The following is a 26,881-nucleotide window of genomic DNA, read 5'->3' as shown; positions in this document are numbered from 1 at the left end:
CACCTTCTGGTCTTAAGAGCCTGTACTGTTGTGAGGGCCATGAGTTGCTTGCACCAAATACACACACACACACCCCACCTCCCTACAATGCAGATAATCATGCATACCACATTCAGCATGGCATGTACAATTGGACTGGTTGGAAAAGTTTGATTTGCTAATTCTTTCACTTAAGTGGACTAAAATCTTGGCAATTCAGTTAAAGTGTTTATTCTTTGATATTTCTTCTATATATAAACACAATTTAACAGCATGCAATGCTGCCTAGCAATAATAATCATAATGAAGAAAGTTGTTTGTTAGCAATTTTTTTACATCTGTAATATTTTATCCACATCTGAGTTTAGGGCCCTGTAAATCCTCCTGGGTGTCGGTATATACCATAGAAACTATAGTATCACAACACGCTTTCTGAACTTCAGTTATCTCTGTTACTAGCCCTTTCCTTGTATGTCCATTCTTGCATCAAGAAAATGTTAATGTAGAATGTATTTTATAATTTTCAAAGCCATCAATGAACCAGATACTTATTTGGACTGGCTAGGTAATGGGAAGAGTTTTACCAGACCTGGGAACCAACTTCAAGACAGTATAGGGGACAGTGATCACGAAATAATAGAGTTCATGATCTTAAGGAAAGGTAGAAGGGAGACCAACACAATTGAGGTAATGGATTTCAGGAAGGCAGATTTTGATAAGCTCAGAGAACTTGTAGGTAAGGTCCCATGGGAAGCAAGACTGAAGGGAAAAACAACTGAGGAGAGTTGGAAGTATTTCAAAGGGACGTTGATAAGGGCCCAAAAGCAAACAATTCCGCTGTGTAGGAAAGATAGAAAATATGGCAAAAGACCAGCTTGGCTTAACAAGGAGATCTTGCACGATCTCAAAATAAAAAAGGAGTCATATAAAAAATGGAAACTAGGACAACTAACAAAGGAGGAATATAGGCAAGCAACACGGGAATGCAGGGGCAAGATTAGAAAGGCAAAGGCACAAAATGAGATCAAACTAGCTACAGGCATAAAGGGAAACAAGAAGACCTTTTATAAATACATTAAAAGCAAGAGGAAGACCAAGGACAGGGTAGGCCCACTGCTTAGTGAGGAGGGAGAAGCAGTAACAGGGAACTTGGAAATGGCGGAGATGCTCAATGACTTCTTTGTTTCGGTCTTCACCGAGAAGTCTGGAGGTGTGCCTAACGTAGTGAATACAAGCAGAGAGAGGGTAAGTTTAGAAGATAGGATACACAAAGAACAAGTTAAAAATCACGTAGGAAAGTTAGATGTCAGCAAGTCACCAGGTCCTGATGAAATGCATCCCAGGATACTCAAGGAGCTGATAGAGGAGGTATCTGAGCCTTTAGCTATGATCTTTGAAAAATCATGGCAGACAGGGGAGATTCCAGAAGACTGGAAAAGGGCAAATATTGTGCCCATCTATAAAAAGGGGAATAAGAACAACCCAGGAAACTACAGACCGGTCAGTTTAACGTCTGTCCCAGGGAAGATAATGGAGCAGGTAATTAAGGAAATCATATGCAAACACTTGGAAGGTAATAAAGTGATAGGGAATAGCCAGCATGGGTTTGTGAAGAACAAGTCATGCCAAACTAATCTGATAGCTTTCTTTGATAGGATAACGAGCCTTGTGGATAAGGGAGAAGCGGTGGATGTCATATACCTAGACTTTAGTAAGGCATTTGATACGGTCTCGCATGATATTCTTATTGATAAACTAAGCAAATATAACTTAGATAGGGCCACGATAAGGTGGGTGCATAATTGGCTGGATAACCGTAGTCAGAGAGTTGTTGTTAATGGTTCTAAATCCTGCTGGAAAGGGATAACAAGTGGAGTTCCTCAAGGGTCTGTTTTGGGACCCGTACTGTTCAATATCTTCATCAATGATGTAGATATTGGGATAGAGAGTACGCTTATTAAGTTTGCAGATGATACCAAACTGGGTGGGGTTGCAACTTCTTTGGAGGATAGGGACATAATTCAAAATGACCTTAGCAAGTTAGAGAAATGGTCAGAGGTAAACAGGATGAGGTTTAATAAAGAGAAATGCAAAGTGCTCCACTTAGGAAGGAACAATCAGTTCCATACATACAAGATGGGAAGCGACTGTCTAGGAAGGAGCATGGCGGAAAGGGATCTAGGGGTCATAGTGGACCACAAGTTGAATATGAGCCAACAGTGTGATGCTGTTGCAAAAAAAGCAAATATGATTCTAGGTTGTATCAACAGGTGTGTTGTAAGCAAAACTCGTGAAGTCATTCTGCCGCTCTACTCTGCACTAGTTAGGCCTCAGCTGGAGTACTGTGTCCAGTTCTGGGCGCCACATTTCAAGAAAGATGTGGAGAAATTGGAAAGGGTACAGAGAAGAGCGACAAGAATGATTAAAGGTTTAGAGAACATGACCTATGAAGCCAGGCTTCATGAACTGGGCTTGTTTAGTTTGGAAAAAAGAAGATTAAGGGGGGACATGATAGCGGTTTTCAAATATCTAAAAGGGTGTCACAAGGAGGAAGGAGAAAATTTGTTCCTCTTGGTTTCTGAGGACAGGACAAGGAGTAATGGGCTTAAAGTGCAGCAGGGGAGGTTTAGATTGGACATTAGGAAAAAATTCCTAACTGTCAGGGTGGTCAAATATTGGAATAAATTGCCAAGGGAGGTGGTGGAATCTCCCTCTCTGGAGATATTTAAGAACAGGTTAGATAGACATCTGTCAGGGATGGTGTAGACGGAGCTTGATCCTGCCTTGAGGGCGGGGGGCTGGACTCGATGACCTCTCGAGGTCCCTTCCAGTCCTATTATTCTATGATTCTATGATTCTATGATTCAAAGAAAGACACTTTACCGTCAAGTTAATTTGATATACATTTAATAGTGTAAGACATTCTTTTGCTATGATGTATGTGCCTTACGGATGCCTATAAGTAGATATCCATCTCAGCTATTCACATTCACTTATATGATTTTAATTTGGGTTGGGTTTTACATACCAGAAACAGAAACATGGTAGAAATCTAAATATGTGGCATAAGAACCAGCAGCTTCCTAGCATCTTTGGAAAATAGGCCACTTATTTATTTGTATAAAAGAGTTTGCTAAATACCTTTGGAAGGCAGTGTCATCTGGAAGAATGAACAGTAGTATGGATTCAAACAGTTTAGATACCATGGTTATTGGAACAGTAGAAGAATTTGGATAGAAATAAGTCCTGAGCAGTAATCCTGGCTTTTCTAGTGACTTATTGTGGGTGCTGTACAAGTCACCTCTCCTTTCTAACAGTTTAATCGCTTATCTCCAGAGAGATGCTAAAGATTAAGGAGCTATTATATATGTGTTTTGCCTGTGACTCAACCAATATTTTGTCCAAGTTTTTAAATCCTCTTACGTCCTTTGTCTTATACATACAAGGACTAATTTGGCTACAGTTACTCAATTGAGATCTTAGAGTCGTTGTGGATGTTTTCAGAGACCAATCCACTCAGTGTGCAGTGGCAGTCAAAAAAGCAAATAGCATGTTAGAAAACATTAAGAAAGGGATAGAGAATAAGACAGAAAATATCTTATTGCCTCTGTATAAAACCATGGTATGCCATATCTTGAATAGTGTGTATAGATGTGGTTGTGCTTCATGTAAAAAAAAAAAAAAAGATGTATTGGCAATGGAAAAGGTTCAGAAAAAGGCAACAAAAATGATGAGGGGTTTGGAACGGGTCCGATATGAAGAGAGACTAAAAAGACTGGGACTTTTCATCTTAAAAAAGAGGAGACTAAGGGGGGATATGATAGAGGTCTATAAAATTATGACTGGCATGGAAAAAATTGAATAAAGAAAAGTTATTTACTTATTCTCACAATATAAGAACTAGGGGGTCACCAAATGAAATTAATAGGCAGCAGGTTTAAAACAGACAAAAGGAAGTTTTTCATCACTCAGTGCATAGTCAACTTGTAGAACTCCTTGCCAGAGGATGTTGTGAAGGCTAGGACTTTAACAGCATTCAAAGAAGAGCTAGATAGATTCATGGGGATTACGTCCATCAATGGCTGTTAGCCAGGATGGGTAAGAATGGTGTTCCTAGCCTCTGTTTGTCTGGAAATGGGTGACGGGAGGGATCACATGAGGATTACCTGTTGTGTTCCCTCTGTCTGGGGCATCTGGTATTGGCCACTGTCGGCAGACAGGATACTGGCTAGCTAGATGGACCGTAGTCTGACCCAGTATGGCTGTTCTTATGTTCTTATCTCTTTAAATAGTTGAATTCCCTGGAAATGCTGCATTGAGGTGGGAAGGAGGCTTTATAGGGAAAGCACAGGATTAAATATCAAGACACCCTTTACCAACATAGGTAGGGCCCTACTAAACTCACAGCCATGCAAAACGCATCACAAACTGTGAAATCTGGTGTCCTTCCATGAAATCTGGTCTTTTGTGTGCTTTTACCCTATGCTGTAAAGATTTCACGGCGGAGCATTTTCAGCATTTTTCAAATTGGGGGTCCTGACCCAAAAGGGAGTTGCAGGGAGATCACAAGGTTACTTTAGAACTGTCATAGTATTGCTACCCTTACTTCTGCGCTGCCTTTAAAGCTGGACAGCTGGAGACTGGTGGTTGTAACGTTGGCTGGGTACCCAGCTCTGAAGGCAATGCCCTGCCAAGGAACAATACAAAAATAAGGGTGACAATACCATACCGGTGTTGCCCTTCTTTCTGTACTGCTGTTTTCAGAGCTAGGTGTCCAGAGAATGGCAGTTGCTGACATAGGGCCTAACTCTACAGAAGTAAAGGTGGTGATACCATATCATACATCCTTACTTCTGCACTGCTGCTGGCTGTCGCTCTGCCTTCAGAACTGGGTTCCTGGCCAGCAGCCACTGCTCTTTAGCTGCCTAGTTCTGAAGGCTATGCTGTGCCAGCAGCTGCACAGAAGTAAGGGTAGCAATATCCTACAATTACAGTGTCATGATATTTCAGATTTAAATATCTGAAATCATGAAATGTACCATTTTTAAAATTCTATGACTGAAATTGACCAAAATGGTTTGTGAATTTGGTTGGGCCCTAACCATAGGACACAAATAACCCTTAGATTTCAAGAGTCATTCATATTCTATGGGGGTAGCCCTGGGCTTTGTTCTGTCATACTTGTGGGATTTAAATAAAGATGTCCGCCGCTTTTTCCGGCTTGTAGATAAGCCGGAAAAGAGCGTCTAGACTGGCCCGATCCTCCGGAATAAAGCCCTATTCCGGAGGATCTCTTATTCCTACTTCGAAGTAGGAATAAGAGATCCTCCGGAATAGGGCTTTATTCCGGAGGATCGGGCCAGTCTAGACGCTTTTTTCCGGCTTATCTACAAGCCGGAAAAAAGCGGCGGACATCTTTATTTAAATCCCGCGGGGGATTTCCCTATACTGAAGTTTAAAATTTGCATGCCCCTTTCGGAAAAGGGGCCAGTGTAGACGTAGCCACGGTGTAACTGTGAGTCCTTACATTCCCTTATTAGCTGTTCCCAAGTGTAAAGTGCAGCTATTGCTTACCTACCTCAAGAATGATAAGAGGGTGTGCTGTGAACTGCGCTGAAACCTTCAGATACAAGGCACTAGTTAGTAGTGTACATACAATGATTATGAAACATTCATGTAAATTTAGAATAATTTGTAAACATTGGGCCATTAAATGTTTTCCTTTTTATTGTAGGACATTGCCATCATTAATGAGGATAACTTACCAATGTTCAATCGCTGTGGTGTTATGGCGCTGGTTGCAGCCTACCTTAACTTTCTAAGTCAGATGATTGCAGTCCCTGCCTTTTGCCAGCATGTCAGCAAGGTAGTATAAAAATCAGCCACTTCGATATTCATCATGGCATTTCCTACATGACAACAATTAAATAACTTTTGCTAACTGTTTCTTCTGTCATTCTTTTCTTTTTACTATTTTAGCATGCCAACATGCTGATTGATGTAAAGCTTTGAAAGACTAGATGTAATCAATAGAATATACAAAGATATTGCCATTATTATCATTTTTGCCTTATAAGCATACCCTCTTAATAGCATAATTTGTGTTGTCATCATATCCGTTGCAATGGCCTGACTTAGTAGATATGTTTGAGACTACATTTCTTACCACAGAATCTCGGGTCTATGAAGCTGGACTTACTGTGAGTTAAGTCAACTCTCTCTCCAGAGACTGTATAGTAAAAATTAACGCTCATAATTTATCTGACTGCTAATATAATACTACCGTGCTGCAGTCTGTAAGCTCAATGGAAATTGCAGACTACAATTGTACAACTGTATATGTGCATACTGTTTTAACTATCACCTCTTCTAATGTAGCATTTTAAATTTATTCTCCTATATTACTTTTCATTATAATTGGAATTTTATATTTATTGTCCAAGTTCTCAGCTAGTGTAAAACATATTGCTCCATTGCCTTCAGAGAAGCCATGCTGATTTACACCACCTGAGAATCTGGCAAACACTCTAAAATAAACAAAATAGTTACTTTGGATATTAATTAGTTTAAGGGAAAATATATCTTAGCTCATTCAAACTAGTAATTTACCATGGTGGTGGCATCTGCTATGATATTATGCATGCACAAATAAATATTAAACATGTAAGTATAAGAATGAAAAGTTTGTTTAATTGACTTCAAGACAGCCTGTGTTACTCTGCTTGTTTTTCAGGTCATTGAAACGCGAACTGTGGAAGCACCCTATTTTTTACCAGAAAATATCTTCAAAGACAAGTGTGTGTATGTAGATTAAATATTTGTGCATGACAGAACATGAAAAATATTTTTATTTCAAAAAAGAGAAGTAGGGTGAATCTATGGAGACGTGGCACAGAAAGAATGACATATAGATTGGGAATGAAATGTATTAAAGATAAGATGGGAATTCTTATTTTTAATTCCTTAAAGTTACTCAGCAGTAAGGTTCATCTTGCTATAGCATATGAGCAATATTAGGTCTTTTATTAGTACTCTGTGTAACTTTAAAATGCAGTGTGGTATCCTAAACCCTTCTGAAGTGAAGAGCCACATTTAATTGGCTGCATGATCTTTCAAATTCATGAAAGATTATTGGTAAAGTTATTCTTGATTGTAAACTTATCTGATTATTAGAATTTCTCTTTTATTTGTGATTACTTTGAGCTGGTCAATTAAAGGGAGATGAAGAATATTTTAGCAACTCCTAGAGCAAGAGAAGAATAAACAGTAATGATTAAGTTCCAGATTGTCTAGGTGTGTTGTGCTAACACACCTAGAAAATATTTTAAAAAAAATTATATACAGAGACATTAGAAACAATGAGCAGATCAGATGAGTTGGATTTGGTGTAGATGATGAAGTGGGTTTTACCTATGAAAGTTCATAACCTAATATGTGTGTTAGTTTCGAAGGTGCCACAGGGCTGCTCATGGTATTTAAAATTACAGACTGACAGGGCTACTCTTCTGAGAGAAGTTAGTTTTGAATAGATCAATAACCAATTTAGCTCTGTTGTTTTCTATTGAAACATCAACACTGACTTATTGTGATTGACTTCTAATATGATTTATTTATTTTATTACATGCATAGATCTGTATCAATAAATATTAATTGCTAAATATTCATAATTTAACAGTCTTCCCAAATCTCTGGAGAAGCATGAAAAAAACTTGTTTTTCCTGACCAACAAGATTGCAGAATCACTAGGTGGCAGTGGATACAGCGTGGAAAGATTGTCGGTGCCATATGTGCCCCAAGTAACAGGTAAGCAGTAATTGATGACACAAATGTTACCACGGCAGCTACTAAAAATTCATTTTTATCTCATGTCTACTTTTTTAACCATATCTGGCCTGTATGCAACTTGAATGCTTTATGTTCATTTTTTTAGTGGCAGTACAATTCCTGTTGTCCTCAGAAAAAATATTGTTTTCATGGTGTACTGGATAGTTTACCACACAGGATTTTAACTCTTAGAATTATTTTCTGCATCCTTTAAAAATTGCCACAAAGAGGAAAGTTTGTTTGATCCCACTTCAATTTTATTAAAAAGTATTTCTTGAATGTCTACTTCGATGAGGGACAGCAAAGCAGTCCTGTCTTGCAGTGCCCTGAGTGCCCGCACTCAGGACACCACAGCACTCGGCCACATGGAGCCAGAGCTGCCCCGGGCACGCCAGTGCGTCTCGTGGGGTCGTTGCCATCAGCCCAGCTGCACTTGCTGCAGGCTGCCATCCAGGGTGTCCATCAGGGGGCTGTCAGGATCCAGGAGGCCCTGAGGGAGAGCGTCCACCCGAGAAGCCCTCAGAGCCTCCCCAGTCCTCTCCACCAGGGGCTCGTGCCCCATTCCTCCCTCACGTCCTTCCACTTACCCTCCCTAGCCCCCCTTCCTGATGTCAAATAAAAGACACGTATGTTCAAAAATAGAAACTGGGTTTATTGAACAAAACTGGGGGAGGGGAGGATGAACTCTGGGGAGACTGGGAAAAGGAGGTGGGAGAGGGGAAGAGAGAGAGGGGAAGGGGGAGGGGGAAATCTGAGAGGAGGGAGCTAGAAGGGGGAAGCAAGGGGAAGAAGGGGGAGGGGAAGCTCAGGGTTGGGGGTCTCGCCGGACCAACCTGACTTTCATGCTAACCCGCTCCTGGGTTCGCATGTGGCCTTTGGTGGCCAGGCTGGCAGCTATCCTGCCATAAATGGCCACATTCCTCCATCTAGTGTGGAGATCATGGACGTTGGGGGCATCCCTCCCCCCAAACCTGAATAAGGTCCATGATCTCCACCCTGGACCAGGAAGGCGCTCGCCTTCTCCAGCCCCTGTCAGGCTCCTGCGAGCTGGCAGACTGCTCCTGGGGAGCGGTGGAGGACTGGCTGCCAGTGGCTTGCTGGCTCATGTTTTGGGGCCACTGGGTCAGGGGCCCCGGTGGCCACTGCTGGCTCTGGGCTGGCAGGCTTGGAGCTGGCACAGGCACTGTGGCCAGGGTCTACCCCTTTAATGTCTCCGGGGCTGGAGGAGAGGAGAGTAGAGTAAGCTTTTCTGGTTGTGCCCAAAGTGGCCACCAGGGCTCCCTGGGAAGGGCTGGAGGCCCCCTATTTCGAATTAAGTGTCTACACAGCACTTAATTCGAAATAGCTATTTCAAATTTGGTGTTACTCCTTGTAGAATGAGGTTTACCAAATTCGAAATAAGGGTTCCACTATTTCAAATTTATTTCGAAATAGCGGTTTGCCTGTGTAGACGCTATTAAAGACAATTCGAAATAACTGCTGTTATGTCGAATTAACTTTGTAGTGTAGACATACCCTCAATGTTTTGAACCTTAATAGTGTTATTGTAAGATAAGTCTAAAGCTCTTCTATCTATCTACTTTCATGCCAGTCACTAATACTGCACTAGTATTATTATTTATCCGAGCAATAAAATTTGTCTTATTTTTCCTGCATCTTTTGCTTTATAGCTGATAGTTAAACACGTTTTTATTCTCATTCTTGTTTTCTTAATTTAGCTCTATTTCCATCAGGCAAAAAGCCTCATAAGTACAGACACAAATCAAAAGGTAAATCTGAACTATAGGGTCTGCCTGCACTCCTCGTAGCTGTCTTGTATAGATAGGACATACCCAACTAAACAAACAGCTTTTAGAAAACCTTTAGATAACCCAAATAGGCCACAAATTCTGTTGTGAATAGCTTTAGTTTCTTAGTTTTCCTCCTGTTTTTTTTTTTCTGTCTCAGTCCTCATATCATAATTAGTTTTATAGCTGTAATTTTATCAGGTTTCCCTTGGATTTTCTTCCAAGTCTTGGAATTCTAAAATACGGTGGCTTCTTTTCCCAACAATTTAATAGCTTAACTAAAATTTGTTTTTTAAAATTTTAAAATTGATGTTTTTATTGTGAAAATGAATAATAATGTCACTAGCTCTTGTGAACATGAAAATAAAACATTTCAACTTATTTTCAGCCTGTTCTACACATTTATTATGCCACAGGTTTTTGTACTGAAATTGCATGATTACAATATAGAAGTTATAGGAAGCAGATGGTGGTTATCGTAGCGGAATCTGGGACAATTGGGTCTTTCGGTTTGCTAGGAAGTTTCAAAGGATTTTGGGGTTCATAAAGCAAGCACAATAGCTCAATGTTTCAGGTTTAAAAAAAAAAAAGTAAAATAATGTAGTCCTTTAAATATCCTGGTTAGGTGAAGTGCATGCATCCCATAGAGATGAATGAGGTTATTAACATTTTATACAGCCATTGTTTAAGACTGCACAGTCAAGAGCATGACAGTGTATTGATTTGCAATTGGGTGTATCTGTACAGAATGGTGAAACTAAGTGTTTGGCACCTGGCTTAGCCTATTCCTGCTGCAAGCATCCTTCGACCGCTAAGCCATACCCATGTTGTTGTGGTCTCACTGTTCTGCACTTCTATTTTAGGATAAGCATGTTCACAAATGGGAGTTACTGAGGACTATCTACTGCACTTTGTAAATTAATCTGGAGTACAGTAGGGTGTGAAGAACATTTTAAACATTGAAAGTTGGAAGAGAAAGTAATGGGAGCTTACATTCTAGATCAGAGTTTTTCAAACTTTTTTTTTCTTGCAACCTAGTTGAAGAAAATTGTTGATGCCAGTGACTCAACATAATTATATCTTTGGACTAGAGTGCAGGCTCTAGGGTGGGGCAGCAGTGATGAGGGGTTGAGAGTGCAGGGGGTAAAGGCTTTGCCTGGGGGTGTGGGCTCTGACATGGGACCAGAGATGAGGGGTTGGGGTACAGGCTGGGGGGGGGGCAGAGGGGTTCAGTATGTAGGTGGGGACTCTGGGCTGCGGCATGTGGCTGGAGTACAGGGGTGCAGGCTATGGGATGGGACTGGGGATGAGGTGTTTAGGGTGCAAGTCGGGTTTCGGGATTTGGAGAGGCTCAGGGCTGGGACGGCATTGTGGGGACACAGGTTTAACTCTGGTGTCTCCCAGTCAGTGATACAATGGGATGGTAAGTCAGGCTTCCTGCTTGTCCTGGTACAGTGGACCGCACTGCACCCTGGAAGTGGCCAGCATCAGGTCCAGCTCCACATGCTGCCCCTCCCCAAGCTCTGGCTCTACACATCTATTGGCTGATTTCTAGATTGTTACCAGGCATTGTTGAGCAAAAATGGATGGAGCTCATTTTGGGCTTTTTTTGAAATGGGATTAACTTCATTTTTTGGATTGTTTTATTTTTTTATCTTGTGAGAGTTGGCTGCTTGCCTCCACCTAGCAGCCAAACCTGCTGCTGAATGCTTAATCTAGGGCATAGCATGGTCCACAGTGGCAGGATAGGCAGGAAGCTGGCTTTAGCAGCTCAGCTGGTCACCTTCTCACCCTACAGCAAGGCAACCCAGTGCCTGACTTTGCGGGGCCCAGTACTGGGTTGCAACCCGTATTTTGAAAATTGCTGTTTTAAATCACCAAGGAATCTTGTGGCACCTTATAGACTAACAGATGTATTGGAACATGAACTTTCGTGGGAAAAGACCCACGTCAGATGCATGTGACATGCATCTGACGAAGTGGGTCTTTCCCCATGAATGCTTATGCTCCAATACATCTGTTAGTCTGTAAGGTGCCACCAGATTTCTTGTCACTTTTGCAGATACAGACTAACAGACTAACCTCTGATACTTGTTCTAAATCATTTGCTTACCAGTAGGTGGATTCTGTATTGAAATCTCAGTGTCCAAAATCAAGCTCTATAGGATTTTGAATAGTTTTGTAAACACATATTTTTTGTCTCTGTAAACACACTAATATGAGAGAATAAAATTTGGTTCCTTCTCTACTCTCTGGGGGATGAAAGCTCCTGAATTTACTTGAAAATAGCATACTGGAAAAAAAAGAAATATACCAGATATTACCAGTGGTCCTCTGTATGTATGCAAAGTTTAGCCCATGTAGGTTCAGTTGCAGCACTTGGGTTATAGCCTCCAATACCAGATCTTCAAAGTAAGATGTAAAAAATACCTCATTGTGCAGTGTAGTACTATGGAGTAAAATTCCTCTGGACTCTGTGTGATGCCCTGAAGCATGAGTTTTTAATTAGCCTGGTCTTTTTATTTTGGCTATCACGTAACTGATACTAAAGTACTGTTTAAGTGACTATCAGGTTTTATTTGGATAGTTTTTTCTTAGACTTATATAATGTATTTAATCTAAACACTTTATGTTCATTATAGTCAGATCTTATGATGCAAAACAATTTTAATTGAAATCTCAGCTACTCAATGAAATTACAAAATAGTTTATTTTGGTTTTCGTAAAAATAATAAAAATGTATAGAACTGTAACGGACCTTGATAGGTCATCAGTCTAAGCCCTTGCACTGAGACGTGACTTAAGTGTTAACATCTTACCCATTACAAAGATAGCTTCCCCAATTATCACCTCTAATACCATTAGCTCACAGACATTTACCTCTCCCCGCATCCCCCTTCTGTTCTGAAATTTGATTTGTCCTTTTCATATGTGTTCTCTTTTTAATTGTATCCTTTGGTATATATGGTTGTGACTATTTTCTTCCACTATTTGATCTGAGGAAGTGGGTCTGGCCCACGAAAGCTCATCATCTAATAAACCATCTTGTTAGTCTTTAAAGTGCTACATAGTCCTGTATTTTGTTTCAGCTACACCAGACTAACACGGCTACATTTCTGTCACTAGCAGTGTTTGTCTAACTTGTTCTTGCAAACCATGGCTGGTGAAGATCCACAACCTCCATATATACATATAAGGGTAGTTAAGCACTAGAATGCAGTTAGGAGGTTTTTCCTAATGTCTGACTTAATTTTCCTTTGCAATTTAAGACCATTACTTTTTATCCTTTCCCTCAGTGGATAAGAAGACAATTTATCACCTACTTTATAACAGTCTTTAACACACTTGCATATTGTTATCGTGTCTCCATGCGGTCTTCTCCAGGTTTTTTTTTTTCCAGTTTTTCCTTGTAGGTCATATTTTTTCTAGACTTTTAATAATTTTTGTTGTTCTTCTCTCGACTGCCTGTAATTTGTCCATATCTTTATTTCAGACCAAGTGTGTCAAGATCACTTTGAATTCCAATACTGCCTACCAGAGTGCTTGCAGCCCCTTCCTGTATGATGTCATCCAAACTTTAAAAGCATACTCTCTATGCTCTTACCCATATAATTTATGAAGATTTTAATAGAATTAGCTCCCGGAGAGATTCCTGCAGGACCCCTGTTGATATATCCTTCCAGATCAGTTGTGGACCACTAAAAACTACATAGTGGAATTGTAGGACTGGAAGAAACCTTGCTAAGTCATCAAATCCAGTGCCATGCAGTCATGTCAGGTCCAAGCACCATGTAGATCACCCCTCACAGATGTTTGTCTAATTGGCTCTTAACATCTCTAGTAATGGAGCTTTCACCACCTTCTTAGGCAATTTATTCCAGTGTGTTAATCACCCTGACAAGAAGTTTTCCTGATGATCATCCTTGCTCCAATTTAAGCCCATTGATTCTTATACTATCCTCAGAGGTTAAGAGGAAGAATTTTTCCCCTTCCTCCTTGTGACAACCTTTTAGGTACTTGATAGCTGTTTTCATGTCCCCTCTGTCTTCTCTTTTCAGACTTAAATAAACCCAATTCTTTCAATATTCTCTCATAAGTTGCTCATCTCTGCACTTTATCCCCATCTTTCCTGAAATATGGCACCCAGAATGGGACACACTACTCCAATTGAGATCTAATCAGCACAGAGTAGAGCGAAAGAATTACTGCTCGTGTCTTGGTTATAACACTCCTGCTACTACATCCCAGTATGTGTTTGCTTTATTTTCAACAGTGTTACACTGACTCATATTGAGCTTGTGGTCTACTACCATATTTTAGCGAATATAACCCGCAGGTTATATTTGTTTTTACAAACCCCGCACCTCCCCTGCGGGGTATACTTGGGTGTGGGGTATACAAAAAGTTTTTTATTCATCTGGTAGTGAGTGCTCCCCGACCCCTTCCCCCGCTGCACAGCCTCCAGCTGGGGGAGCGCTCAGCTCCCAGTTCCTGCGCAGGAGCGCTCCCCTGCCCTTTTCCCCCGCTGCACAGCCGCTAGCCTCCAGGCAGGGGAGTGCTCATCTCCAAGTTCCTGCGCAGGAGTGCTCCTCCTGCCCCTTCCTGTGGCTGCACAGGAACCGAGAGATGAGCGCAGGAACTTGTGTTCCACCTTAACAGCTCAGACATCTATTGGGAAAATAAAGTCTGTCATTGGTACCAAGTCCAGTGTTCTGGATGATTTTGGTAGTTTCAAAAGACTCATCCTTCGCCTCCTCTTGGTTAGATGGTCTATAGTAGATACCAACCGATACAACATCTTTGTGTTTTTCTTTATTCAGAGATTTTTTTAACAGGTCTGCCTTCTGCTTTTCTCTCTTGTTCATAGTTGTCATTTTCAAAGATTTTACTATCATTCAAACATGGATCACTAGCTATGTATCCTGCTTTTGATTTTCCTCTGTCTTGCAATGGAGACCTTTGATGCTTTATTCTTTTGAATTGCCTGATGGTAAAGAAAGAATAGCACTGTTGTCTTTCTGAAATTGTCCAATATAATTAAATTTGTTATAGATCATCTAGCATCTCATGTTTGCCAGTCTTTCCTCTTCTGCACAGTAGGATTCAGACAGAATGAAGGAAACTATTTCCTGTGGAAAAATCTTTGTAAAGCCTGCACTATTTTACAGTTTGGAGAATATAGTATTAATCTTCTAATATAGTGGTGTCTAGTTCTGAAAGTGCATGTGTCTGGCTAATATACTTAATAGGATGTTAAAATTTGTTTATTTTGGTAAACTTGTACCCAACTGAAATTTTCAGTAGGTACACACGGTGGTGGTGGTGGTGGTGGTGGCATGTTAAGCCAGCTCCCCCCCCTTACCGCACGTTGCTGCCTGCTTAACCCCGGTGTGTAAATATGTACCTACTGAAATTTTCAGCTGGTATACATTCACCAAAATAAATGAATAAGCCAGCTCCCTGCAAGCACATCCTCCTCCCCCATGCTGCTGTCTCTGATGGAGGCAGGGCAGATGGCTCCATAAGAGCCAGTACATGCGGGGAGCTGGCTTAAAAGCCAACTCTTTGCAAACACCAGCTCCCACCCTGCGCTGCTGCCTCTCATTAGGTATGTTAAATATCAGTTAATTGAATAGCCAATTAACCTCATGAATTTTTATTGGTTAGTCAACTATTCTATAGCCCCTGAGCAGCCCCTGTCCAGGGGGAGGAGTCTGAGCTCCCAGATCTGGCATGAACTGGAACTGAACCGGGCTGCCTGTACGCCTGGCTCCTAATACACTTTAAATGCAGAGCTGCCGCAGGGATAAGTCCAGGACCAAGTGCAAGCTGGAACTGAGCTGGGCTGCTGGCCTGTCTGCTAAAAAATGTATTGCTGGGAGGGTGGTGGGAGAAGGAAATGCGTGTAGTCTGTAGTGTTAACCTATAAGCTTTTGCTTATCAGTTAATTGACTATGCTATAACATTCCTACCTCTGATACAGTCTCATGGATGGAGGAGGGAATCGCAATTCTGCGTTTGAAAATTAAATTTGAACCATCTTCTCTAAAATACCTCTAATAATGTGGAGTATCTCTGGCAACCATATTAAAATACATATCCAGCTGTGGTTCAATGTACAAGTAAGATTAAGTTATTTGCTAAATTAATCCCACCTAATGCTTCTGTTATGTATGGAAACCTCAGGTTGTCATGCCTGTCTCTCCTGAAGTGTTTTGGTTTTCACTCTGTCCTTTTTATGATATAAAACTAATCCTCCTTATTTTTCGAAACTATGCCGTGCCATATTTCTTGTCTTTCTGAAGAGACAGGCAGCAAATGTAAAGTTACTGAAAAGAGTGCTTGAGTGTGTGCTTTGTACTACTATACCGTGTTTGCAAAGGAAGATGTGACGATAGGAAAGTCCAAAACTGAATTAATAGAAGAGAACAATATCAAATTCAACACTCAGGAAATTTTGTAGGTCTCGGGTCTAGTATTGAAAACCTTGAGCCAGCATGGGTAGGGAAAGCAGACAACATTGCTCAGTCAAGAGGTCAATTAAGGAATAATAATGTTCTCCTTCAAGAGATGTCCCATTGTACTCCACTCAGGTCAGGGTGCACCCTGGCACCTTTGATCAGAGATTTTCTCAGCAGTACCCCTCCCCTATTCCGCACCAGATTGTATGCATTCTCTGCCTGCCTGACGAGCTGTCAGAGTATAAATAACACATGCATGGCACAGGCTCTTTGGTTTCTTCTCTACCACAGACAAGTGTCCTACCCGAAGTAAAGGGGAGGAGGGCAGGTAGTGGAGCACCCACAGGGATATTAATCTTGAAGAACGTCAGTTTCTGCACAGGTGAGTAACATCCTCTTCTCCTTAGAGAGATATCTCTGTGGATGCTCCACTCAGGTGACTGTAAGCAGTGTCCCTTAGAAAAGCTGTTTAGTCTGCAGCCCTCTGGCCTGATTCGAAGCCCCTACCATTCTATCACTGATACAGAAAATGATAATGCTATTTTTGTTTAGATGAAGATAGACTCTCCAGAAGGAAGAGCATTGTGGACACTGTATCTATTCAAGTGGATATTCTGCCTGGAAATAACATAGAGGATAAGGTATGTGAATAACAAGGTATCCTAGGAAGTATCCCTTTCATTCTGTAATCTGTTTCTTCATACAACCTTTCCAGAGAAACTCTTACAATCTTTTTTGTTTTGCATGTCTTATTTTCTGTCTCTTTGGTAGAGATTTTTATTTAATTTATTGAGGCTGAGACACACTACAGCAGGGGTTCCCAAACTTTTTGACACGGGGACCAGTAAATCCATTCACAAGCTTTTGGAGGACCGGTAACATTCACTTGCATATTTTCATATTCAAACTAATGATGAATATTCAAATAAGTTGTTTCTGGTCCTCCCAAAGCCCCCAGTGCCAGCTTTAGCAAAGCTTTTGATATAGTCACCCACAATATTCTTGCCAGCAAGTTAAGGGAATATGGATTGAATAAATGAACTGTAAGACGGCCAGAAAGCTGGCTAGACCAGGGTTTCCCAAACTTTTTACTTTAGTTGAATCCATTTTTGTTCAGTACTGTTTTTTTGCAGCCCAAAAATATAAACACATATTAAAAAAAAGAATGAAAAGTTGAATAAATTTTCACTGTTTCACCCGTCTGCATCCTCCACCCAGCCTGGGCCAGGGCTTGGGGGACCCAGTGTCACACAAGCACTCCAGGAGGTGGGAGCGGGAGGAAGGAGTAGGGTAGGGTAGTGTATCTGGCTAGGAGGGAGGGTACAAGGAGGGGTAGGGTGGCCAGGTGTCTGGTTTTGTACTGGACAGTCTAGTATTTGAGGCTTCTATCCGGGAAACTAATTGAGAAAATGCCGGACATATAAAATGTCTGGAATTTTCTCTTTAGGTAAGTTTTATTTTTATTAGATGTATCAGTTGTAGTTGCGAACTGCCTGCCTGGTAGATGTGCTCAGGCTGTGTGTGTGTCTACCAGTCAGGGAGTTCGCAACTACTTGAGAGGGCATGGGGGGGGGGGCGGAATGGAATCACCGGGACCGGACTCACTCGTGCTTCGCCGGGACTGTGCGTGGGATGGGCAGTGCCCTGGGATCTGCACGTGCCCGGGTCAGTCCCGCTTCCTGCCGGCTGATTCGCTTCCCTCCTCCCCCGCTGCCCCTCCAGCCAGCCCCACTTCCCCCAACCCCCCTCCCAGCCGGCCAATTCTCCTCCACTTCCCCTCCCAATCTCTCCCGGCCAGCCCCGCTAGCCCCGACAGCCCTGCTTCCGGCAGCCAGTTCTCCCCACCCCCATCTTCCCCGGCCAGCCCTGCTACCCCCGACCTCGCACTCCCTGGCAGCCCTGCTTCTGCAGGCCCCCCGATTTCCTCCGACCTGACCCGCTGCCCCTGATGCCGCCTCCTTCCCTTCCCCCCCACCCCTGACTAGCCCTGCTCCTCCTAATCCCTCCTCCCAGCCAGTCAGTTCTCCCCCGATTCTCCTCCCAACCTCCCCCGGCCAACCCCACTGCCCCAGTCCAGCCCTGCTTCCGGCAGCCGGTTCTCCCCTCCTCCTCCTCCTCCTGACCTCCCCCGGTCAGCCCCGCTGCCCCCAACTCCGCCCAGCCCTGCTTCCCGGTGGTCGGTTTCCCTCCCCACACACACTTCCTCCCAGCTTACCCAGCTCCCCTCCCGGCCGGTTCTTCCCCCCCCCCCCCCCCCCAGGTCCCCGCCCTACCATCTGAGATCAAGAGTTCATGTGGTGTGTTTTTTTTTGTTTTTTTTTGTTTTTTTTAATTCACCTGGTAACCCTAGCTACGCCTCTGCCGGGAGCCCGGAACATCTGGCTTCAGACTCTGCCCAGCCAAGCCGAGGGCTTGGGGGACCCAGCACCGCACAGGCACTCTAGGAGCCCTGAACACCTCGGCAGCCATGCTGAGGCCCAGTATTTTTTTCCAGGCCACAGCCCATAGTTTGGGAAATGCTGCACTACAGTATCTGAGTTACTTTTCACCATTAATATGGGCTATTGTGTCACTGAAGCTTCTAGATTAGTTACCTTTGAGACAGTGTAACACATTGAGGAAACATAATTTATATGCTATTTTGTAATATATTTAGACATGACAACTTAACTGAGTAAAATATTAGTAACTCCAAATATGTAGCTTGATTCCACTGAACAGTACTAAGGGAACTGTAGTCAGGAAGAGAGTCCACACAACATATATTGTAAATCTTATTTTTATCCTTTCTATTTTCAGGAATGTATAATAATCTATTTAAGGCAGAGGAAAGAATTGATAGAATCAAACAAAAGATACAGACATAAGGTACAGGGATTGAGATTAATTATCTTGTAGGAAGGCTACTATATGACTATTTGAACAAATCTTAGACCCTTTTCTGAACAGATATTCCACTTCCCAAAGGCTATGGAAATGTACCCCCAATCCTTCAAAAAATAGTGAGTTAAGCATAAAATGTACATTCTTTCTGCAAATTCTAGTTTGTCTCAAGACGTGTAACATAAAAGTGAAAAGTAATTAATTCCCAATTTTCAGTGAGCGCTAAAGGAAAGCAGTGTTTGCACCCTCACATGAGTAGAAGTGTAAATGCTGATGTCCTATCCAAATTCCTATTAGTTTTGTTTGTGTAATTCTAAATCTGTGTTGAAAGAACATTGATTACAAGTTTATGTTCAGTAGTTAAGAAATAGAAGAATTAAGGTTGCCTTCCCTTTTGACTTGATACATATGCATCATGATAGTCTTTAATTACTTGATTACATTTTAGTTTTTCACAGGATTCCTACCTCATTCAGTGCACAAGAGGAATGTTGGCTCACTGAAAAAGAAGCTATTTTGTATTCTGTCTCATCCTCATTAACACGGTGGCCTGTCTATTTACTTCACATTATTCAAACCCTGCTCTGAATTATAATTTCCTCAGGATCTTTCGTATGGTGTTCTCAGCATAGGGTCTAATTGAATCACAAATATTATTTTTCCCACACCCCAGTGTGATGGGGATCTGAGGCAGTAAAAGTAAGGCCAAAAGTATGCACTATTTTTATACATGCAACTTGAAATGGTTGAGACCTTTCTCCTTGCCCAGTGTGTGCCTGTCCCCACATCACTTCCCTCCTGTGCCTAAACTGCTCCCATTCTTCCGGCCTAGGGCCTACCTTCCCTGGTTCCCACACCATGCTCTTTGTTCCAATCTGCTCCTGCCTTTATATTTCACAACATTCTGCCTCCGAATTCCAAGTCAGGCTCTTGTATCCTCTCCTCTTGAGTTAGTTTCCTCCTTCACATTGCCTGAGGGAAAGTATTGAGAGCACAGAGCTGAATCTCTTTCTCTGTTCCAGTGCTCGATTCTATAGCCACTCTCAGCAGCCAAGAACAGTAATTACAGGAAAAGTCCTGCTCGGCCCTGCGGTGGGACAGGCTCAGTTCAGGCAAAAATTTTAAAGAATTTAGCTGCCATTTCTTAACAAGTCTCTACTGAGCATATGCAAGCTGAAGTTTTTTCAAAGGCTTATTATAACTTGGCAGAATTATTTTGTTTTGTTTCTCTTCCCCAGGGGAAGAGGGAAGCAGCCCTGCAAAAAGCATATAATGACACATAAGCCACACCTTGACAAATTTCAAATCTGTGTTACAAAGCATAAAAGCACTAGATAAAATATATTTTTCCTTAATCTTATTCCCAGAAGTGCTGAACTATTTTTGCTGAAATTTACCCGCTCTCCCCCCAATCAACTTGAGGCAGATGTCAGACAGATACATTTCAACACAAATAGTTAATTTTGTTAACTTATAGGCAACTTAAAAATGTGTCTTTTTATAATGAAGTATCAGGCAACCATAGGTATGGCTTGAACTACCAGTTCTGTCTGTAATAAAAGGTGATTCACTACAAATCTTTCTCTTCTGCATTGTACTGATCTTCAATCACAGTGAAGCATTGCAATATTGAAGAAATATAAGATTACTATATGTATTCATAGTAATCTGCCTCTTTAAATAAAAACTATTAGGCTAAAAATGTAAAAGGTATTTAGACATTCCTACACTCATTGCAATACCCAACTGACTGAGAAACTTAAATCTAATTTTTCAAAATGGTCTTAAATGCCTAAATCCCTTTTCAAATGTACAGCATTAACACAGCAACTCCTAAATACCTTTAAAAATCTGGCCCTTAGTCTTTTGGGAGAAAAAGCATTGCACCACTTGAGACAAATTATGGTTGTAACTTTACGTATTCTTCAGCAGTTTGTTTCACTGAATTAAAAATCACTTATTTCCTTTAGGTCAATACTGAAGAAATTACCTTTGAAGCTTTGAAGAAAGCAATTGGTGAGATTTATTGCAATGTTACATTTACACTTCTTCAGTAAATGAAATATTTGTCACAAAAAAGGCTTTGCCAGCATAGTACACTTAAAATACTATGTTAGTTTCTCATCATATCGCAGGTTTGAAACCACAAACCAAATGATCTTCAGCATTTCTTAGAAAACTCTTCTCTTTACCTGTAGATGGTATAACTTACTGAACAGCTGGTAAATCAATTTTTATTTGTAACTTCCTGGATAAATCCTTCAGTCCCTATTCAGGCAAAACTTCTACTTAGTTCATAAGTTGGGACCAGAGACTATGATGTTATATTCACTTTTTTACTCTGCTTCTCAATTATGTGTTCCGTTATTACAGGAAATTTGATTAACTAGAATTTACTCAGTAAGTTGGCCTAAGCTGCAGCTACTTTTTACCATTCACTTAAAAAATTCTGTTTTTGTCTTTGTTTTAAGTAGTAATAATAAAAATGAAGAGAGAGAAATCTCTAAATGTTTTGTCAATTCACTTATTGTAGGAAGTCTATATAAGCATAAGTTAGAACTGTCTTCATTTTTTAAAAGATAATACTGGACTTGAAGAGCAGGAAAAAGAGAAGAGGCGTCTTGTGATTGAAAAGTTCCAGAAAGCACCTTTTGAAGAAATTGCTGCACAATGTGAAACAAAAGTGAGAATTTGGAGCATTTAATATTTTTTAATGGCTTTTGTACAAGTGGTAATGGCGATGGGGCAGGGAGTGATTTGTGGTAGAATTTACTATTAAAACAGTTTTTGCCTTGTTAACTTTATCGGTGCTCTAAATTTTTAAAGACCCCACCATCCTAAGGACTGTATGTGAACTTTCTTTTAGTTGGTCTATACTACAAAATTAGATCAACATATAACCACATCAGCAATTAAATCAGTTGTTGGTGTCCACCAGGAGTGTTTGCACAGCTGTTGGTGTCCTCCCTGTGAGTACTTGACTTACTGACAAGTGGGGCATTGTGTGTGCACTGACAGCCTCATGGGTCTCAGCTGGAACCCTTACCTGGGGCTGACAGCTCCAGCTGAGAGTTGGGCAGGGCTTAGTTTCACAGCAGTAAGCCTTCCAGCAGTGAAATTGACATTCTTGATTCACAGATTCTGTGACTGCATATTTCCTCTCCTGATACTTCAGGCCTGCGAGTCTGACAGCTAGAGTTGAAGATGAAATGTGAAATAATAGCAGCTGTGAAACTGACAAGAATGTCAATTTCACTGCAGATAGACTCCTTGTGGTAAAATTAAGCCTTACACCAGGCTGGTAGGGGGACTGGGCCCCCTACATATACACACTTTTACCTTTTCTGCCTTTGAGACTGGTCTTCAAAGACATCGTTATTTCACTCTAATTTCAATAAAGGGCAACATTTGGATCATGTCAACATGCTTTGACTGGGTGGGCCTTTTCCACCTTCCTTTTTAATCTTTTAAAGTAGATTTTGATTTCTCAAGTTTTGTTCATAAATTCCCAGTTGCAATTCTTTTGCTTTCATACAACTAAACAGTTCTTGTTCCAACAGGGAAGCAAAACTCTGCAATTGAGAGTATATTCCACTAAACCAGTCCAGGCTGCTTCTTATAGTCATTCTCTTTACAATGATTTCACAAGATCTCATTAAACTAGTTATTTTTTTTCTTCTTGTAGGCAAACTTACTTCATGATAGACTTGCACAGATATTGGAGCTCACCATCCGGTAAGATTTTATGCATGAAATAAAATTAATTAAAAGTAGTGGTACTTGTCAGAAAATGGTGTGGTATTTTAAGATGCTAGTTTTATGTGTGATGTGCTAATTCATTAAGGTAATTGACTTTATTTGAATAGTCTCACTTACAAAACATTTGATTTTATTGTTAGTATTCTAATTTGTTTTTATTTAAAGGAAAATATCCTGTGTCAAGATCAGTCTATTAGCCCATAAAATATTATCTCTTTTTAAAAGGTCAATTTGTTTTCCATACAAACTATAGAATTACAGGTATTGTTGTTAAGAATAAAGCTTGTTTTTTTCATTAAGGCTTTGGTCTACACTTACAGTATTAAAGCGCTGCCACAGAGCAGCTTTTCTATGCAACAGTGTGGTCATGGCACCAGTGCTGGAAAAGAGCTCTCCTAGCACTTTAGGAATAGCACCTCTATGAAGGGTGTAGCCTCCCAGTACTGGGAGCCTGTCTATGTAGCATGTTACTGTGCTGAAACTTGCTGCGCTCATAGATGCTTTTTCACACCCTGAGCAAGAGAGTTTCAACTCAGTAACTTGCTGGTGTAGATAATCTTCAATAACTGCAGGGATATCCATGACAATTGTGTCCATTCATTAGGGTTTAATTGGGTTCCCAAGGAAGCTCCACCTATATAACTCTGGGCAGAATTGAGCCTCATTTTTGGAAAATATTTGCTGAAAGATGTGAAAATATATATTGACAACACAGTGTTGGAGTATCTTTATATTTGTATTTTAGGTATATATTTGTCATGATTGCAAAAATGTTGAATATTCCTTTTTCCCTGTGTTGTTACCTAATTCCTAGAGCACATGCAATCTGTGTATTGTGAAGTGCCATACACCTCTGGTTTGCATTTTAGGCAGTACGGTAAATAAAAAACATACCTATCAAGATAAGGCTATCATCCATTAGGCTGGTGAGTCAAACAAAGATGCAAACAAAAATCAGCCCCTATAATTTGTCTTCATTAGATATGTAGGAAAAAGACACAGTAAGGATGGAAAGATTTGATATCAAGTTTCCAAACATACTCTATGAAATTAAAAGTTATAACAGATTACATAAGTATATCATTGTGAAACCTTAAATTATATACCTTTTTCTTCTTCCCCCTTTACAGTCCTCCTCCAAGCCCCTCAGGAACTATGACAATTACTGCTGGACATGCTCATTACCAATCCGTTCCAGTCTATGAGATGAAGTTTCCAGATCTTTGTGTGTATTAAGTGTCTTCTGAAGTCTGCAGAACATTATTTAGAGTAAAGTACAATAAACAAGATGAGTTTTCCAAGTTCTTTGTTTAATTTAGATTAAGTAAATAGATTTTAGGGGAAATGATGTACCCACAGCATATAGGAAAGATTTTTTTTAATAACTTTCAATTTTTTTATATATTCTCTAATACTTGAAATTAGTCTTGTTGTGTTTTCATACTATTTCATATTCAGTCATTTTTCATATTCCAATTCACTTAAGTCAAAAGTAAATATTTCTTTTTTTGTCAGCATATTATAATTTCAGAGACTTAAATAATAGGTTTATAGAAATAGTTTCCTGGAATTGGGTAATGTATCTGCAGTGCCTAGTGGTTTCCTTCCATCTGGGTTTCCAGATTTGGGTAGAGTCGGGCATGCTTATTTTTACCACATGTCTCAGTGGAGCAATATCTTAAGCTACCTATACCACTGCTATCTAGTGCTGTTTATTCCATTATTTTGGAATACATTAAATAGACAACCTTTTTTATTACCTATTCAATTTCAATAATAAATATGACTGGTCAGACAGTAGTTAAATATTGTTCCTGGTGAATGATTAACATAATGTGCTTCTTAGAAATCTAGTACATGTACTGTTTACTGCCGAAAGATACAATGTTCTGCTTGAGAGATGTAAACCCTCCTCTTGGAGCTCCAACTTGTGCAATATTTTTCATGTCTTATGTGTGTAGTTTACAAACTATGCTTTTGAAAATGCAGTAGTATTTTGATGTCTGAAATACAATAAATAATTGATATATATTTAGTACAGCAACAAACTGAGGGCATTTTAAATGGATAAGTACTTGAAATACTTGTTCATTTATGAAATTATAAACACATAAGAAGAATATATGAAATGTTCTATGTAGCTTAGGAAAATAGGTTTTTAATGATATTTTGCCAATTTAAAGAAATCTGTGGATGAATCCTCTTGAAAGTTATACATTTAGATGTATTTTCAAGCAAACACATTTTGCAGTTATCTGTTTGCATACATAACAAGTCTTCCCATGATTACTGAAAACAGATGTGCTAACTTTCATAGGTTTAGGTACCTGAGTATAAATTTCAAATAACTTTTTATTAGCTCTGTACATAAAACTGTACTGTACAGTAAGTTGTTTGGCCCTTGATGGTAACTGACAATTTCTCCATAACCTATTGAGAAATTCTGCGTGTATAACTGAAAAGTTGTAATGGTCCAGTGCCATATGCAGTAAGCTTTTTAATCTAGGTCTTGCTGGATTTTTCTGAAACAACAAATCAACTTAGATTCTCAATACTTAAATATATGGTTTTGAATTTAGTAAGTCTTTGGGTCAGGGCTGAGACGCATAGTGTATTAAATTAATAATTCTTCTTCTAAATTGATTAGGAAGCTAGCAATAGGTTAATTGTCCTTGGCAATTTTCGCACGGCAAAATGTAGGATTTCTGGCTTTTTAACCTTAAGTACCATGTTCCTTTAAACTATCTTTAAAGGAGTGAAATAGCACAGTCCCAGAGACATTTCAGCTATTTAGACCTATGAGATGGCACACACAGATTTTCAGGAAGCATTCACAAAATTCAGAAAGGTAATTGAGACCTTTTTTTCAGTTTGACAGTGCAATCACAGCTGTTAGTGGATGACGAAACAACCTCTTACCTACAGCATTCCGTTGTGATTGTTACTGCTGCAACGTATCATCCTGATCAGACCAGAGTCAACCGCATTAGTAGAACTCGTTGTCACCTTAGCTTTTAGTTTTCACTTTTTGTTTTTTAAGGTAAGATATTAGATTTTGACCTATATAAACAGAATGTATTTTTTTAATTAGGTGTAAGCTAGGGACGCAATGTAAAACAATCATCCACACTGATGTGATTTTTATAAAATAACACTGTGCACATTTGTACAAAGAAGAAATAGAATTAAAGAGTCTAAAGAATAAGAAATAAAGAATGTACTTTCATTTGCACTCTTGTAATACACAGACTGTGGTGTAAATACAGAATTTTCTCAAATTAACTAAATTCTGTTGCATGTATCCTGCATGCGAAAAATTATATTCAACATTTCATTTACCATTCATTTGAAGTCTATTCAGGAAGATTTTTTTTCATTTAATCACAAAATAGGCTATCACATGTCCTAAATTCAGACTAGTCTTGTTCACGATGTGCAGATGTAAGGAACTGAAGATCTGTAATCTCCTGGGACTTTACCTGATAGATACTTTCTCCCTTGCTGAAAAGGCAGAGAGTCTGCCAACTGAGTACTGTGGCCACTTTGGACAGATGAGAATTGAGGATTTGTGGAAGTCTGCTGCATAATATGTTGTACTGATAGTTTACTGTAAGTAGTAAATTGTTTAGGCATTTTGAAATCAAATTCGTCAGAATATTGTTTTAATGTGTACTGTTGCTTTGAATTCTTTATTTCTTCCTGGTCTTGAAAATAGTTGCCGAGCTTAGAATACAATGTGTGCTCACTGGGCCTGTAGTGTCTGTGACAGTTTTAATACTGTTTGAATGTTTATGACTTCATGTCCAGTTAACATTTGTAAGTATTCCAGCTTATGCTTTAAATTCTTTTAAATGTAATGTCACTGAGTAATTATGGTTTTTGAGAGCAGTTCATTTTAATGTAAACTATGTGTTAATTCTGAAATAACAACACTAGCCCATTCAGAGTAGGGCTAATTGTTTTGTTGATTCCCAGACATTCTGTACTGTTGGTATCAAACCAGCTTCATGAAATGTAAGAATACACTGTGCAATGTACATTTCAGCAATAAAATAAACCAAAAAGTTAAAATGTTTGCAGATTCATTTTACTCAGGATTCATTACTGTAGATGTTTGAGGTCAAGAAATCAGTGCTGTCCTAAATAAGGTATTTGTTTATTGTAAAGAAGCAAAGCACACTTTAACT

The 26,881-nt window shown here is 40.0% G+C and overlaps 1 protein-coding gene across 5 annotated transcripts in view; it reads left to right on the top strand.

Annotated features, from left to right (window-relative positions):
• Window positions 1-26,779, top strand: part of EFR3A (EFR3 homolog A) — a 105,359-nt gene extending 78,580 nt beyond the window's left edge. For 2 of the 5 annotated variants that reach the window (XM_025184913.3, XM_075920130.2), the window contains 9 exons: window positions 5,714-5,845; window positions 6,713-6,780; window positions 7,656-7,783; window positions 16,605-16,693; window positions 18,852-18,920; window positions 20,906-20,951; window positions 21,515-21,618; window positions 22,621-22,670; window positions 23,825-23,995. In XM_025184913.3, the coding sequence (XP_025040698.1) occupies window positions 5,714-5,845; window positions 6,713-6,780; window positions 7,656-7,783; window positions 16,605-16,693; window positions 18,852-18,920; window positions 20,906-20,951; window positions 21,515-21,618; window positions 22,621-22,670; window positions 23,825-23,930 (792 nt within the window). In that variant the 3' untranslated portion in view covers window positions 23,931-23,995. Of the gene's footprint in view, window positions 1-5,713; window positions 5,846-6,712; window positions 6,781-7,655; window positions 7,784-16,604; window positions 16,694-18,851; window positions 18,921-20,905; window positions 20,952-21,514; window positions 21,619-22,620; window positions 22,671-23,824; window positions 23,996-25,564 lie in introns of those variants that run through there. The other 3 variants (XM_075920132.2, XM_075920131.2, XM_075920133.2) reach the window with 3 other exon arrangements.
• The last annotated feature ends 102 nt before the right edge of the window (window positions 26,780-26,881 follow it).

Source organism: Pelodiscus sinensis, chromosome 2 (genome assembly GCF_052426305.1).
Source record: "Pelodiscus sinensis isolate ZL-2025 chromosome 2, ASM5242630v1, whole genome shotgun sequence".
Classification (NCBI taxonomy): domain Eukaryota; kingdom Metazoa; phylum Chordata; order Testudines; family Trionychidae; genus Pelodiscus; species Pelodiscus sinensis.
Note: the sequence above shows the minus strand (reverse complement) of the source record. Positions and strands in the feature narration are given on the sequence as shown.